Source organism: Salmo trutta, chromosome 20 (genome assembly GCF_901001165.1).
Source record: "Salmo trutta chromosome 20, fSalTru1.1, whole genome shotgun sequence".
Taxonomy (NCBI): domain Eukaryota; kingdom Metazoa; phylum Chordata; class Actinopteri; order Salmoniformes; family Salmonidae; genus Salmo; species Salmo trutta.
In genome coordinates, this window is record NC_042976.1 from 32,412,198 (window position 1) to 32,428,192 (window position 15,995).

General features: G+C 43.7%; 1 protein-coding gene across 1 annotated transcript; it reads right to left on the minus strand.

Annotated features, from left to right (window-relative positions):
• Positions 1-1,541: 1,541 nt before the first annotated feature.
• jam2b (junctional adhesion molecule 2b) lies at positions 1,542-6,312 on the minus strand. The gene is made up of 10 exons (XM_029701922.1): positions 6,146-6,312; positions 4,205-4,270; positions 3,979-4,089; positions 3,599-3,748; positions 3,298-3,485; positions 3,062-3,170; positions 2,578-2,688; positions 2,468-2,486; positions 2,290-2,329; positions 1,542-2,107 (listed from the first exon to the last, which is right to left on the minus strand). Exons 1-10 carry the CDS (start codon positions 6,192-6,194, stop codon positions 2,069-2,071), a joined length of 882 nt encoding a protein of 293 aa, XP_029557782.1. The 5' UTR covers positions 6,195-6,312; the 3' UTR covers positions 1,542-2,068.
• Positions 6,313-15,995: the final 9,683 nt, after the last annotated feature.

Below are 15,995 nucleotides of genomic sequence, written 5' to 3' on the forward strand. Positions count from 1 at the left end.
ACTGTGATATTTCCTCAGAGGGGTGTGTCAGAAGTTGTGTATTGTGCCACCTGTCTGTTCAGAAGGGAGCAACGTTTTGTAGAACACGGCCCAGATTCACAAAACCTTCTTAATTAAGAAGAAATGTAGAAACTTCCATTTTTTCCTTAACTGTAGACTTAAGAAGAAAGTTAAGCAAAGTGGCTATTCCTCAAAAAGGTTTCTCCTTAAGAAAAAAGTTAAGAAGAAATGAGATTCTTGAAAATAAAAGTTGTTGGAAATGTTGTTAATTCCCAGATAGCTAAACCCTCGCCTTAAACTGAGGGCAGTGAGAGAAAAAGCTCATGAAAGCGATTGAACATGTTTAATTCACTCCCAAACTTCATCTGAAAGTTTCAGTATTGATTATTTTGAACCCAAGAACATGTTTTAGAACAGCAATCTCAATAAATATGCTAACATGATTGCCATTGCTAGCTAGATAAAACGGTTGCCTAGCAACAAACCTCTTAAGAAGATTTGTAAGAAGATATTTGAGAAGTTCGTAAGAAAATCATTAAATATTGAGATATTGTTGAGGAATTGCACTTACGAACTATCTTCTGAACTTCTTTTTTTTTCATAAGAATCTTCTTACATTTTTGCTTAAAAAGTGTTTTGTGAATCTGGGCAATGATATGATATTCTGTCACGCAGAATTAAATTGAGCATCATGTCAGCACTATTCATTACATTTCTATCTGCAATGCTTCACCTTGCTGAATACATTCCAGATGTGATGTCCCAGGAGCCTGGGCCCCACTCTATTGTGATGCTTCCTGTTTTTCTTCCTGAGTAAAGGTCTGTTTTCTCAGTGTGATGTGATGCTGCTGCCTTGCTAACTGTTTTCTCAGTGCAATGTGATGCATGGCTAAAGGCTATGTGACAGAGGCAAGCACAGAGAGAGACAGGGCAAGGGCACATCTTTGAGGACACTTTGTTTCAAGCTTCTGGCTGTCAGCCATCACCTTCCACACACAGTAGCAAGACCACATTCACACATTCGGTGGTAAGCCCACGCTCACACACAGGTGGCAAGCCCACGCTCACACACAAGACCATGTGCACCAACAAGATTACGCATGCGCAGACACACAAACTATTACAAATATTTGAATTAATGCTCAGAAAAACAGTTCAAGACCCCCACATGTAGAGGCAGCAGAACAACAATAAAATAACAAAATGAACAATAGTGCCGTAGTTTGTAGATCACTAATAGATACTATATTATACTGTATACAAGTTGACAATCTTTGCAAAGGTCTTTGTGCAGTCTGCCCCAGGTAAATATCCTACACTGTACTGCCACCTGGTGGTTCAATCATGTAAAAAACAACTGGAGGAAAATTTGTACCTGATGACAGCTTGAACATTCAAACATATGTACATTTTTTTCAGCCGACTACTTAATACCTACCTACCTACCTCTTTGTTCCTTATAAATTATACAACATTTTAAAACTTAATAGAATCAGTATGAGGTTCATGGCCAAACGTATAATTTTGTCAAATAGAAGGCATCATGTGGTAAAATAACTTTAATTAAAAACTAGCTATCTAAAAATCGTCAGTGCATACAGACACCTGTTCAAACATCACATATCCTTCATCACACAAAAACCTTGTAGGCTACATCCAAAGCCGCAAACAAATACTTTAAAAACATAATCATAAAAGCATCTCTGTAAAACAACAATAATAATACACATCGTTGCTTCTCAATACAGTCATAAACAGCAGAATTTGCTATAAAGCACAAAAAGAGAAGATTACATAAAGCATGTGACAGTTTTTGTGTGACAAATATATCATTGTGCATCATCCTTTGGCCACTAGGTGGTGTAAACAAGCTAAAATATGTCTGTTGCACAATCTTATCCATCCACCCAGTGTGTGTGTGTGTGTGTGTGTGTGTGTGTGTGTGTGTGTGTGTGTGTGTGTGTGTGTGTGTGTGTGTGTGTGTGTGTGTGTGTGTGTGCGTCAGGGAGGGGGACTTTGTGTGATTTCACTGCTTCAAGCTTTGATTTGAGTTTCACAAAGGAAACCCTCAAATCATGAAGGACTGGGTGTGTTTGTAGTTCTTGGGCTGCAGAAAGGGAAAGAGTATCCGTCAGTTCACTAGACCTGTTGGTATTATCAACAACTCAGTCTTATCAACACGGTGGTGTGGTCAACAACTGCTCAAAGAACAGTCCAATGTGAAACATGACCACTTCTCTACCAAGCCAATACTGATAGTAGAAGAACTAGGGTTGGGACCACACTCACGTTTCTGGTGGGAGGAGGAGGTGGATTGTAGGAATTGGTGCTAAAAGAAAAAAGACCAACACCACAATTAATTATTTTATTTTTCAGTTTTTTTCTGTAAAGGATAGCTATAACTAATGAAATGAACTAATGAAAAACACCATGATAAGTTGCCAGAATGATTGTCTGAAACACTAACCTTCTTCCTTTCTGCTCCTCTGTTGGCAAACATGAAGAACAGGACAGTTAGAAAATATTGTTCATGTTATCAGTCAGTCACAAGCTCATTCAGTAGTGGTAAGTACTCACTCTTTCTGCAGCAGCCCCGTCGATGACAGAGGCACACACCCAGGCAGCACATAACAATGAGCAGGAAGAGACCTACAGCTCCGGCTATCAGTGTCGTCATACTCAACTGATCTGAAAGAGGGGGTACAGAGGGACGAAGAGATGGGATAGAGGCCGACAGAGAACAGAGAAAGGCAAGAAAGATAAGCATGATTGATGATTGGAAAAGAGCGAGAGGGTGACAAAAAGGGTTCAAATTTCCACAAACATTCTAACACACACACACACACACACACACACACACACACACACACACACACACACACACACACACACACACACACACACACACACACACACACACACACACACACACACACACACACACACACACAACACACACACACACACACACACACACACACACACACACACACACACACACACACACACACACACACACACACACACACACACACACACACACACACAGGACTGTACATACATTCTATGACCTTCATGTGATGGGCCACACAGCTCTTCGGTGCCCCCACACTGTTGGATGCCTCGCAGCGATACTGGCCTGAGTCAGCCTTGGACACACTCTTGAACTTCTGCTCGGGAGACACACAGAGAGAGTAGAGAATCGGTGAGGTCAGAAAGAGAGTATGCAGTGTGAGAAAACGTCATTAACGTGCCTTTGATCAGGCACGTGAACCCCCTCCATTACATGTTACTCACCAGTGTTCCCTTGTCAGTGTCCATGCTAAAGGAGGTGTCAGTTGTGTGTGTGGTGCTCAGCGCCTTGTTGTCTTTGTACCAGATGTAGGTAGGAGGGGGTACACTGAGTTTATCCTTACAGTGGAGCTCTACCCCAGCTCCAGACAAAACTGAGCTGGGCACCTCACAGGACGGGGTGTGGGGAGGTACTGGGGGAGGAGGATAGGATTACTAACTACAGCACAAAGGCCCCTCAGCACAAATACACAGACACCCTCAATCTCTCTCTCACACACACATCCACACGCACGCACACTCTCACCCAGTACGTTGAGGGTGACGTTAATCTCTCCCAGGTTGGTGTGGTCTGCTGGAGCACTGACCTCACAGCGGTACAGCCCAGAGTCCTTCTGGGTAACGGCGTGCAGCGTCACCGTCGCACCCTCAATCTTGGCTCGACCTGCAAAGGATCCTGGGATACCACAGGTGTCAAGGGTTACAAAGATGAGAGAAAAAGTGTAGAGAGAGGAAAGAAGAAAAAACAACAAGATAAGAGGGGGAGGAATGTGTAAGATATGGTGTACGAGGGGAAGAGATAAGAGAGACGGAGGAGAGGTGGAGCGGTGCAGTAGAGTAGAATCAGGAAAAAGGTTGAAGAAAGAGAGGCGAGGAGAATGAGAGAGAGGGAGGTCTAGTAGTCACCGCTGAATTTGCCATCGAAATAAACAAAGGTGATGTCCTTCCCTTTCTTCTTCCACTCGATACGAGGGTTAGTCTCCTTCTCTGTCTTGAACTGACAGGACAGCACAGCGTCTGACAGAGACAGAGAAATTCAGAGAGAGAGACAAAAACAGTGAACAAACAGTTCATGAACTCTCACAATTCCTCCCCTCCCCTCCTCTTCATCATCTAACTCCTCCTCTCATACCTGTGTTCTCATGGACCACCACTTTGGCCTTACTGGTGCTCACTGTCAGAGAGAGCGAGGCAGGACCTGAAACAGTGAGAGAGAGTTAGCAAGAGAGAAAGTGAGAGAGAGAGTGAGAGAGAGAGGGCGATAGAGAGAAAGAAAGAGAGAGAGAGAGAGCGAGAGAGAGAGGTGATTCAAGAGTAAATAATACACACAGCAGCACTCAACATTAACTATTTGTAGCAGCGTTTCTAACTTCTAACTTTCTTTCTTAAATACAAAAACTTTATGTAAACATTGACTGAACTGAGATTTGTACTACACAGTCCAGATTGGGCTGAGGGGGGTATTTCAGAAGATATTTGTTTGAGAAAGAGCAGACACAAATCCAGACACAGACAGACAAAGAGACACGCACACACACAATGCAAACACTCATTCACTTACTATACACACTCACTAACACATGTACACACACACAGAGCGAGGCAGAGTAAACCCACAGAATGGATATGCCCTGGTGCCTGGTGTTACCAGCAGGAATGTTGTGTGTAGGAGGAATGGAGGTGATGGATGGCAGACCACTGATCTCTACATGACCTGATTAACCTACACACACACTTAAACTAACATAGGAATACACACATACTGAAACAACACGCAAATATCAACACAGGCAAACATTATCTGATAGATGATTTGTTTATACTCTCTCTCTCTCTTTTTCACACACACACATTTTACATATGAGTAATTCAGCAGATGCTCTCATCCAGAGCGACTTACGTGAGTGCATACATTTTTATACTTTTACATACACACGCAGACAGTAGATGGAGATGGCTGCTGGTCATCCACTATCACTTCAAGGTCCCTGTCCTTAATATTTTTTACTCTTTGTTTGGGGGGGGGGGGGGTCCCCTCTATACAAAGCCCCTCTGCACTCTAACTCTACACCAACAGAGGGTTTTTAACTCTCTCTCTCTCTACCTCACACACACACACACACACACATCAGTCATCTAACCTAACTGTAATTGCTGATATTACATCAGATTTCTTTGGACCAGTGAACAGTGATAACGATTCCCATGGCCGTTTGGAAGAACAACCTCAAACACTACAGACAGCCTATAACCTTCCAGATAGCAATTGATTGCATCTCCGGCCAATTAGCAGCTGGGTCATGGAGGGGCTATCGCCAACATTAAACAGGACCATTGCCTGCCTACACCAGGCATCAGAGAGGTTGGCTCTCCAGAACCCTGGAGCCCCTCAGAGATCTGGCCTTTCATCAGCCTCTAGATCTCTGGGTCTCTGGGCTTGGACAGCATCAGAGGGTCTAATGTAAATAGAAGATCTGTATGATCCCCGTCCCACTCTTCCCAACCCCAACCCACTCCCAGCCCAATCCCTAAACACATTACACACACTTCACCAAATCCAACTGTTTAAAGTGTGCTTAGTCTCAGGGACATACACACAAGAACATACAATACACGCAATGCATATATATATAGCTTACACACACACATACAGCTTGAGAGGCACTACTATGGTAAACACTATGATGGAAAATGAAGTGCCTCTGATCTGGTGGACTCACTAAACACACATGCTTCGTTTGTAAATTATGTGCCCCTGGCTATCTGTAAAACATTTTTTAAATTGTGCGGTCTGGTTTGCTTTATATAATGATTTATACTTTTACTTTTGATACTTAATAATATTTTAGCAATTACATTTACTTTAGATACTTAAGGATATTTCAAAACAAATACTTGAAGACTTTTACTCAAGTAGTATTTTACTGGGTTACTTGACTACATTTCTATTAAGGTATCTTTACTTTTACTCAAGTATGAGAAATGGGTACTTTTTCCACCACTGTATTTTCAGACAAAATATCCATTGCGCCAAGATAAAAACAAATACAAGTCTGCATCTCCATCTACTCACTCTGCAAAAAGACGAGGAAGATAAGAGACAACATCCCCATGCTGTCCATGGTTCTTCCAAACGAGTAAACAGTGTCCAGTGAATTTAAATATCCTAGAAAGATATTTGAGTGTCTGAGAACGTTCGCTCCAGACAAGACTGAAACATTTCCAGACGTTCGGAAGGTCTTGAAGTTTTCTATGTGCGCGCTCCCGATGGAGACCATTTCATCTGGCGGAGATACTCAGGCGCGCGCTCACCACGACACACGCGTCTGTGATTTTGGCTATACTGGGCAAACGTTTTGTCCTCGAAGAGGATTTTACCTCTTCCGTGTGTATAGGCAGTAAACGGTTATGTACAACGTTATTATCGAATAATTGGCCAATTTATATATATATATATATATATATATATATATATACACCACCCAGCAAGCACACAACCACCACACCACGTTCTCTAAAAGTTGTGGGACTTAAAGATGCACTATGCAGAAATCCACCATTTCCTGGTTGCAAAAACTCTAATAGTTAGCCTAATTTCAGTTTATGTGACAAAACAAGCAAGCATAGTGTAGAGAATCACTGTACCATCTACTAAACTGCTGTGAAATATATTGTATTTTCAGCTGTTTGAAGCTGGTGTCCAAAAATGAAATTAAAAGATGTAAAAATGGAAGGTATAGAAATAGCACACATAATACAGAACTACTGCTTCTTAGACTTGCTTTCAATATGAATGCCATAACTATAACACACATTTCTATGTGAATTTGGTTGGGTCGCCCAAAAGGTTACATATTACAGCTTTAATGTGTCATTGCTACTATCATGTATGTTAGATATAGCCTACAGTAGCCAAAATAGTGATGATCAATATGTAGCAAACATATTTTCTCTATCAATTTGTGACAAAGGTGTACTTTTCTTGTTGTCTTGTTGAAGTAACAAGTTCTAAGTTGTGATAACATTAATATTTGTGTTTGTGCTCATTCTACAATCTAGGCTACAGCACTGTTTTTGCAAATGTAGATATTATTATGTTTTTATTTCAAAATGTGTGGTTGTTATAAGTAGGGCCATGCTTTTTAGGTACTTTTCTTTTACTGGTATTTCCAGCATTATCCACTAGTGTTGCTGCAGGTAGAAAATCCTAGGAAATGTTATTTAATTGAGACAAGCTGTCTCCAATTATTCAATCAATGTCTGGTTGTGCATGTGTTTGGCGGGGGGAAGGCCTGAACCAGGGTAGACGTAGCTCTGCGAATGTTAATCGCACAAAAAATATTATTTGGCAGGGAATGCTATTTGTAGATCAGTAATTCTACTACACCTCACTTTGCTCAAACTGATCCTCTACAACGGACTCGGAAGTTGTAGCTAAAAATTTATCAATTAGGGGCAGTTAAAGAGGAGAGTCAATGAAACCAATCAAGTATATTGTAGCGAATTCGGGTGTAGCCCCGACCGGGGTCTAGTGGGAGGTTTGGACCTCTTAGCGTAACAGTTAAGGTGTTGGTTTGACAGTCGCTGGACATTACAGGAGGCTGCTGAGTTGCGGATGGCTCATAATAATGGCCGGAACGGCGCAAATGGAATGGCATCAACCACATGGAAAGCATGTGTTTGATACCGTTCCACAAATTCTGCACCAGCCAATACCACAAGCCCGTCCTCCCAAATGAACGTGCCACCAACCTCCTGTGCCGGCGCATTCACACACACAGATGGAGTTGAGAAAACACACTGCCATTGTTCTGTCCTATAGACAGAGGTGGCTTTGGGGAGGTCAATAGGCTACACACACACACACACACACACACACACACACACACACACACACACACACACACACACACACACACACACACACACACACACACACACACAGGGGATCAGAGTGGGACAGCTGGATGGGCTACTGTGTCTCTGCTCCCCTAGATCATGGGTATTATGTGTCTCACCACTCACATTCACACAGCCAAGTACATACTGTCAACCATTTAACATGTAGGTGCATTCACACACACACACACACACACACACACACACACACACACACACACACACACACACACACACACACTGCTGTGGCACCTGTTTCCAAGCCACTGTCTGTGCAGCTGCTGTGTTGAGAGAGGACCCTGCTGCTGTTAGCTCAACACACACACACACGATGGAGGGGTTGACAGGAAACCCCATTGACGTTACCCACAACCATTCCCTCTGACCACAGGGAAACATTAATCAACAGCTATACCAGTATTTTTACCATATTTACTACCTTTTCTTGTAAGGCCACTAAAATGGATAAGAGACTGATTACAAAATGCAAAGCTGCAATAAATAAAGTAGCAGATCAAAGTTCACGAATCAAAACGTGAGTGATAGATTAATGACAGGCTGATAGATAAAGATATGCATGCAGCATAATTCCTTGTTTTTCCTAGCAATTTCTTTAGGAGCTAAATTATCTGTAAACTAAACTAATAAACACTGAAGGGAGGCACTATTAGGTTGTTTTAAGACTGAACCTCAGTCTCTTGTCCAGTGTCCTATCAGACACCTCGCTGTTGTGTAGTGACCTGAATCAGGAGGTTGATCCCTAGTGGGATTGGATCATACTAATCAATATTGTACTGCTGTCTGACATACATTTTCATTTCAGAAAACAGGTTTGGCCAAGTCCGTTGTCATTAAATCTTTAATCACAAAATACCCAAAGGATATTGACAATTGCAGGATTACAAAACAATGACCACTTTACAGTTACATTGCCATTCTGTAGCCTGGGGGGGTAATAAAGGACCAGCTCTTTATAGGGCCAGGAGAGCTCATAACAAGCTCATACAGAAACACACATCACAAAGTACACAATTGGAGCCATTACCTTGACTACATTCACAGGCAATAACAACAAAGCATAAAAGTATACTTTTTTTTCTTCATAAAGAGCAAGGTTGTTGATTTGTTCAGTTCAGGCTGGCATCAGAGTGATATGAGGGATATTATATGTATATTTACGTACCTCCAAGACGTATGATATACACTAATGGTCTCGTTAGTTTAGACATAAACAAATGTAGGGAGGTCGGTCGGGGAGGATGGCGTGTGCCGTAACCGCCTAGCAACCCAAAGGTTGCATGTTTGAATCTCTTCAGGGACAACTGTAGCAGTTTAGCTAATCCTTATCCTGAACTTTTAGGTAAATTCTCCTAACCTTTACAATGAAAAAGCAGCCTGGCCTCAGAGAAAGACGTATAATACCATACCTCCTCCAAGATGTATGATAAGCACATTATGCAATTAGTATGATATTGTACAACCAGGTAAGGCTTATGATACTCTAGATCCTCTAATTTATATGATATTGTACGACCGTTATTCCATTCATAAAGTAACCTAAAGTAACGTAATATATCATACTAAACTAATGGAGGGAAACAAATTTGCATACCAAATCCCACAAATTGCGTACTCTGTGTTTCTAAGTGTAATTTATCTCCCTGTCTAGAATAATATGAAGACTCTGGTCTTGCTATTGTTAAGCTCGCAGGTAAGGTGTCTCAGAAGTTCTACATTTCTATGTTCTATAAAGTATTCTAAGTTCTCTCATAAAATATTCTACAATCAGAATACTATGATAATGGTTTCCAAAATTCTTGTTCTTCTACATAGTGGTGTGCTGAATGCTTGAATGCATGACAAATGAGTTGAACACCATTCTCTGTCAGATTGCTGTGGCTCCTCTGTGCTAGTACATGTTTTGTGTGCACTCTGTTTGCAACACTAGTACAGTAGTATCTTATTTTGAGCCAGTTTGCTACATCAGAAAAAGTATCTTTCAGCAACAGGAAATGTGAATTATGTGGATTATAATTACTGGGCATTTTTGTAGGGGTTTATACATTTTTCAAAGAGGAAATTACAAACTTTAGAATCCTTTAAACTTCAATTATACAACGGGTGGGTCTAATCCTGAAAGCTGATTGGTTTAAACCGCATTCCAGCCGGTGTCTATTCCACAAGTTACCACATACTAAATCTATGATGTTAAAATGCCGCTTGAGCCTCTAGCACCGCATCTCAGTGCTAGAGGCGTCACTACAGACCCTGGTTCGATTCCAGGCTGTGTCACAACCGGCTGTGATTGGGAGTCCCATAGGACAGCGCACAATTGTCACAGTTTTGTCCGGGTTAGTGGGCGGTGTAAGCTGTCATTGTAAATAATAATATATTCTTAACTGACTTTCCTAGTTAAATAAAGGTTAAATAAAAAATAAATAGAATAGAATAGAATATGTACTCTGTTCCATCTGACTGCGCAATCCACTGTCTCATCAGCCCAGCCAGGAAAATTATAAACTTGATCTCCACTATAAAAAGCATCAAGACATTATCTCACATTTCTTTTAGACTAACATTTAGTTTTCAACAGCGGAGATTTGTATAAACCTTGCTGTCTGTCTCTCCGACATTTGCAACATTGTTTCAATATTCAAATTCGATCTCCAGCTGTCTCATAGTAATGAACGTGTCGGGAGTCAGGATGAGACAGAAAGGCAGTCAGCATTTCTCAGCCAGTCGAAATCATGAATCAGCTGGCATCATTTGTTATGGACATATACAAAGAAATGTAAATTGAAAAAAGGTAAAACGAAATGAAGTGCAGCTAGCTTTCAGTCTTCACAGTTTCAGTGTTTGAAGTGATTGTGTTAGCTGTGTTGTTAGCTAGCTCCTCTGAACAAGTGTCCTGATGAGAAAGCACATTTTCTATGCCAGGTGAAATCTCGCCTCATTAGCTCATTGTTATGAATGTGTCCAAATAAATGTCACTAGAAAACAGGTTAAACAAATGCAAAAGCGGCCACTGTTATTTTTGATGTTGACATGACTTTAAGTTAGCCGTCGTTGGCTAGCTAGCAAGTATGGCAATGGAACATTTAGAACGAACGTCCGTAAATACAGAACAAAAAGACTGAAGGATTGGGTCGCGTCTCTGGCAACCGAACCAATAGAACGAACGAACGACCAGCCGGCTTGGGTAGCAACCCTAGATTTGTGTCGGGACTATATCTTGTGGAAGGATGAAGCCGAAGCCCACGAAGCCGGTGTTTGGAGGATATATTGCCACAGTTTCCTAACAAGGCCTAACAACAATATATCCTCCAAACACCAGTTAATCGGGCATTATCACTTAAATAGTAGTACGCCAGTGCTACATTTGTAGCTGAATTTCCACGAATAGAGTAAATTTTGGGTACTGTAACTTAAGATTCATTCTAACATAAAGAGCATATGTTTAACAACTTCTTAGGGATAGGGGGCAGTATTCGGAAGTTTGGATGACTGAGGTGCACAAAGTAATAAACTGCCTGTTACTCAGGCCCAGAAGCTAGGATATGCATATAATTGGTAGTGTTGGATAGACACTCTAAAGTTTCTAAAACTGTTTTAAAATAATGTCTGTGAGTGTAACAGAACTGATATGGCAGGCGAAAACCCGAGGAGAATCCATCCGGAAAATATTTTTTTGAGGTCACCACTCATTGAAATGGCTGTCTATGAGAAAATCAAAGGAATACCACCCAGATTGCAGTTCCGAGGGCTTCCAGTAGATGTCAACAGTTTTTAGAAAGAGTTTCAGGCTTGTTTTTTGAAAAATGAGCAAGAATTTGTCTCTCACTGTTCAAATAAACCTACCATTAAAATTATAGACCGATCCTTTCTTTATCAGTGGGCAAATATACAAAATCAGCAGGGGATCAAATACTTTTCTCCCCCGCTGTAGCTGGGACCATTGGGATTGCAGACAGAGGAAGATCTTCAAAGGTAAGTGATTTATTTTATCGCTATTTCTGACTTTCGTGACGCCTCTGCTTGTTTGGAAAATGTTTGTAATGCTTTTTTATACGGGGCGCAGTCCTCAGATAATCGCATGGTACAGTGAAGGAAGAATTATTTGATCCCCTGCTGATTTTGTAAGTTTGCCCACTGACAAAGAAATGACCAGTCTATCATCTTAATGGTAGGTTTATTTGAACAGTGAGAGACAGAATAACAACAAAAAAATCCAGAAAAACGCATATCAAAAATGTTATAAATTGATTTGCATTTTAATGAGGGAAATAAGTATTTGACCCCTCTGCAAAACATGACTTAGTACTTGGTGGCAAAACCCTTGTTGGCAATCACAGAGGTCAGACGTTTCTTGTGGTTGGCCACCAGGTTTGCACACATCTCAGGAGGGATTTTGTCCCACTCCTCTTTGCAGATCTTCCCCAAGTCATTAAGGTTTCGAGGCTGACGTTTGGCAACTCGAACCTTCAGCTCCCTCCACAGATTTTCTATGGGATTAAGGTCTGGAGATTGGCTAGGCCACTCCAGGACCTTAATGTGCTTCTTCTTGAGCCACTCCTTTGTTGCCTTGGCCGTGTGTTTGGGGTCATTGTCATGCTGGAATAACCATCCACGACCCATTTTCAATGCCCAGGCTGAGGGAAGGAGGTTCTCACCCAAGATTTGATGGTACATGGCCCCGTTCATCGTCCCTTTGATGCGGTGAAGTTGTCCTGTCCCCTTAGCAGAAAAACACCCCCAAAGCATAATGTTTCCACCTCCATGTTTGATGGTGGGGATGGTGTTCTTGGTGTCATAGGCAGCATTCCTCCTCCTCCAAACACGGCGAGTTGAGTTGAGGCCAAAGAGCTCCATTTTGGTCTCATCTGACCCCAACACTTTCACCCAGTTGTCCTCTGAATCATTCAGATGTTCATTGGCAAACTTCAGACGGGCATGTATATGTGCTTTCTTGAGCAGGGGGACCTTGCGGGCGCTGCAGGATTTCAGTCTTTCACGGCATAGTGTGTTACCAATTGTTTTCTTGGTGACTATGGTCCCAGCTGCCTTGAGATCATTGACAAGATCCTCCCGTGTAGTTCTGGGCTGATTCCTCACCGTTCTCATGATCATTGCAACTCCACGTGGTGAGATCTTGCATGGCGCCCCAGGCCGAGGGAGATTGACAGTTCTTTTGTGTTTCTTCCATTTGCGAATAATCGCACCAAATGTTGTCACCTTCTCACCAAGCTGCTTGGCGATGGTCTTGTAGCCCATTCCAGCCTTGAGTAGGTCTACAATCTTGTCCCTGACATCCTTGGAGAGCTCTTTGGTTTTGGCCATGGTGGAGAGTTTGGAATCTGATTGATTGATTGCTTCTGTGGACAGGTGTCTTTTATACAGATAACAAACTGAGATTAGGAGCACTCCCTTTAAGAGTGTGCTCCTAATCTCAGCTCGTTACCTGTATAAAAGACACCTGGGAGCCAGAAATCTTTCTGATTGAGAGGGGGTGAAATACTTATTTCCCTCATTAAAATGCAAATCAATTTATAACATTTTTGACATGCGTTTTCAGTTTTTTTGTTGTTGTTATTCTGTCTCTCACTGTTCAAATAAACCTACCATTAAAATTATAGACTGGTCATTTCTTTTCAGTGGGCAAATGTACAAAATCAGCAGGGGATCAAATACTTTTTTCCCTCTGTCACGTCCTGACCAGTAAAGGGGTCGTTTGTCATTGTAGTATGGTCAGGGCGTGGCATGGGGGTGTTGTTTTTGTGTGTTTTGGGGTTGGTTTATTTAGAGGGGATTTGTTCTAGTTGTCATTTTCTATGTTTGTTTTCTATGTGTGGCTGAGTATGGTTTCCAATCAGAGGCAGGTGTCTTTCGTTGTCTCTGATTGGAAGCCATACTTAGGCAGCCCTTTTTTCCTTTGGGTTTGTGGGTGGTTGTTTTCTGTATAACCTGTGTGCCTTACGGAACTGTTTTTGGTCGTTTGTTGATTTTGTTTGAGTGTTCACTCTAAATAAAGAAAGAAGATGAGCACTATACCCGCTGCGCCTTGGTCTGTTCACTATGACAAATGTGACAGTACCACCCACCAAAGAAGGACCAAGCAGCAGAAGAAGGAGCAGCAGGAGGAGTGGACATGGGAGCAGATATTGGACGGCAAGGGATCCTGGACATGGGAGGAGATCCAGGAGGCAGCAAGAGCAGAGCGATGACGAGAGGAGGCTCTAAATGCACCTAAAGGCAAGACGGAGAGGGGGGGGCACAAGGGGAGTTGGGCAGGGTCAGGATGGAGTCCTGAGACAACTTCCCGGGCTTACTATGAGGAGCAAGTGATGGAGCAGACACCGTATTTTGCGGTGACGCACACTGTGTCGTCAGGGCGCATACAAAGGCCGGTGTGAACTGTGCCCGCACCCCGCAGTGATCGAGCGGAGTTGAGTATCCAGCCAGGGCGGGTTGTGCAGGCCGTGCGCTCCAGACCTCCAGTGCGCCTCCAAGACCCAGTGGAACCTGTGCCTGCTCCGCGCGCTCTACCTCCAGTGCGCCACCATAGCACAGTACGCCCTGTTCCTGCTCCCTGCACTAGCCCGAAGGTATGTGGTACTAGCCTGGCGTCTCCTATGCCAGTCCCACGTAGCAGACCTCCACTGCATCACCAGAGCCAAGTACATCCTGTTCCTGCTCCCCGCACTAGCCTGAAGGTGTGTGTGACTAGCCTGGCGCCTCCTATGCCAGCCCCACGAAGCAGACCTCCAGTGCGCGACCATAGCCCGGTAAGGCCGGTGCCTGCTGTGAGCACGCGGTCCGAAGTACATCTCCCCAGTCCGGGGAGACCAGTCCAGCGCCCCGAAGGAAGCCTTTAATGATGTTCAATGGTCCGACGTCTCCAGCAATAATCTATGGCATGAAGCCTCCAGTGATGATCCATGGCCCAGAGCCTGTATTGTTAATCCATGGCACGAAGCCTCCAGTGATAATCCATGGCCCGGAGCCCGTAGGGATGATCCATGGCACGAAGCCTCCAGTGATAACCCATGGCCCGGAGCCTCCAGTGATGATTCATGGCACAAAGCCTCCAGTGATTATCCATGATGCGGAACCAGTAGTGATGACCCATGGCACGGAGCCTGCAGTGAAGGTCCCCAGTCCAGAACCTATAGAGACGCTCTTCAGCCCGGAGCCTTCAGCGACGCTCCCCAGTCAGGAGCCTCCAGCGACGCTCCTCAGCCCGGAGCCTCCAGCGACGCTCCCCAGTCAGGAGCCTCCAGCGACGCTCCCCAGTCAGGAGCCTCCAGCGACGCTCCTCAGCCCGGAACCTCCAGCGACGCTCCTCAGCCCGGAGCCTCCAGCGACGCTCCTCAGCCCGGGGCCTCCAGCGACGCCTCTCAGCTCGGGGCCTCCAGCGACGCCGTGCAGCCTGGGGCCTCCAGCTACGGTCTGCAGCAAAGAGCTTTCAGCGGTGGTCTGCAGCCAAGAGCCTTCAGCGGTGGTCTGCAGCCCAGAGTCTTCAGAACGGGAGCTACGCCCAGAGCCAGAGCCATCTCCATAGTGGGAGGATTGGCGAAGGGGGGTTGTAGCACAGGAACCGTCGTTGACGGTGGCCACTCTCCCTTCCCTCCCTTTAGGTTTGGGGTTGTTTTGTGGGTTTTTTTGTTTTGAGGTGCAGTCGGGGTCTGCACCTTTGGGGGGGGGGTACTGTCACGTCCTGACCAGTAAAGGGGTCATTTGTCATTGTAGTATGGTCAGGGCGTGGCAGGGGGTGTTGTTTTTGTGTGTTTTGGGGTTGGTTTATTTAGAGGGGATTTGTTCTAGTTGTCATTTTCTATGTTTGTTTTCTATGTGTGGCCGAGTATGGTTTCCAATCAGAGACAGGTGTCTTTCGTTGTCTCTGATTGGAAGCCATACTTAGGCAGCCCTTTTTTCCTTTGGGTTTGTGGGTGGTTGTTTTCTGTATAGCCTGTGTACCTTACGGAACTGTTTTTGGTCGTTTGTTTATTTTGTTTGAGTGTTCACTC

What these genes read in the sequence shown, in the direction of transcription:
- jam2b (XM_029701922.1), bottom strand. Translation starts at nt 6,194, where the DNA reads ATGGACAGCATGGGGATGTTGTCTCTTATCTTCCTCGTCTTTTTGCAG. An exon ending in CTTCCTCGTCTTTTTGCAGA is followed by an intron (nt 4,271 to 6,145) that starts GTGAGTAGATGG and finishes TCACTGTTTCAG; the next exon opens with GTCCTGCCTCGCTCTCTCTG. An exon ending in TCACATGAAGGTCATAGAAT is followed by an intron (nt 2,689 to 3,061) that starts GTATGTACAGTC and finishes CCCCTCTTTCAG; the next exon opens with ATCAGTTGAGTATGACGACA.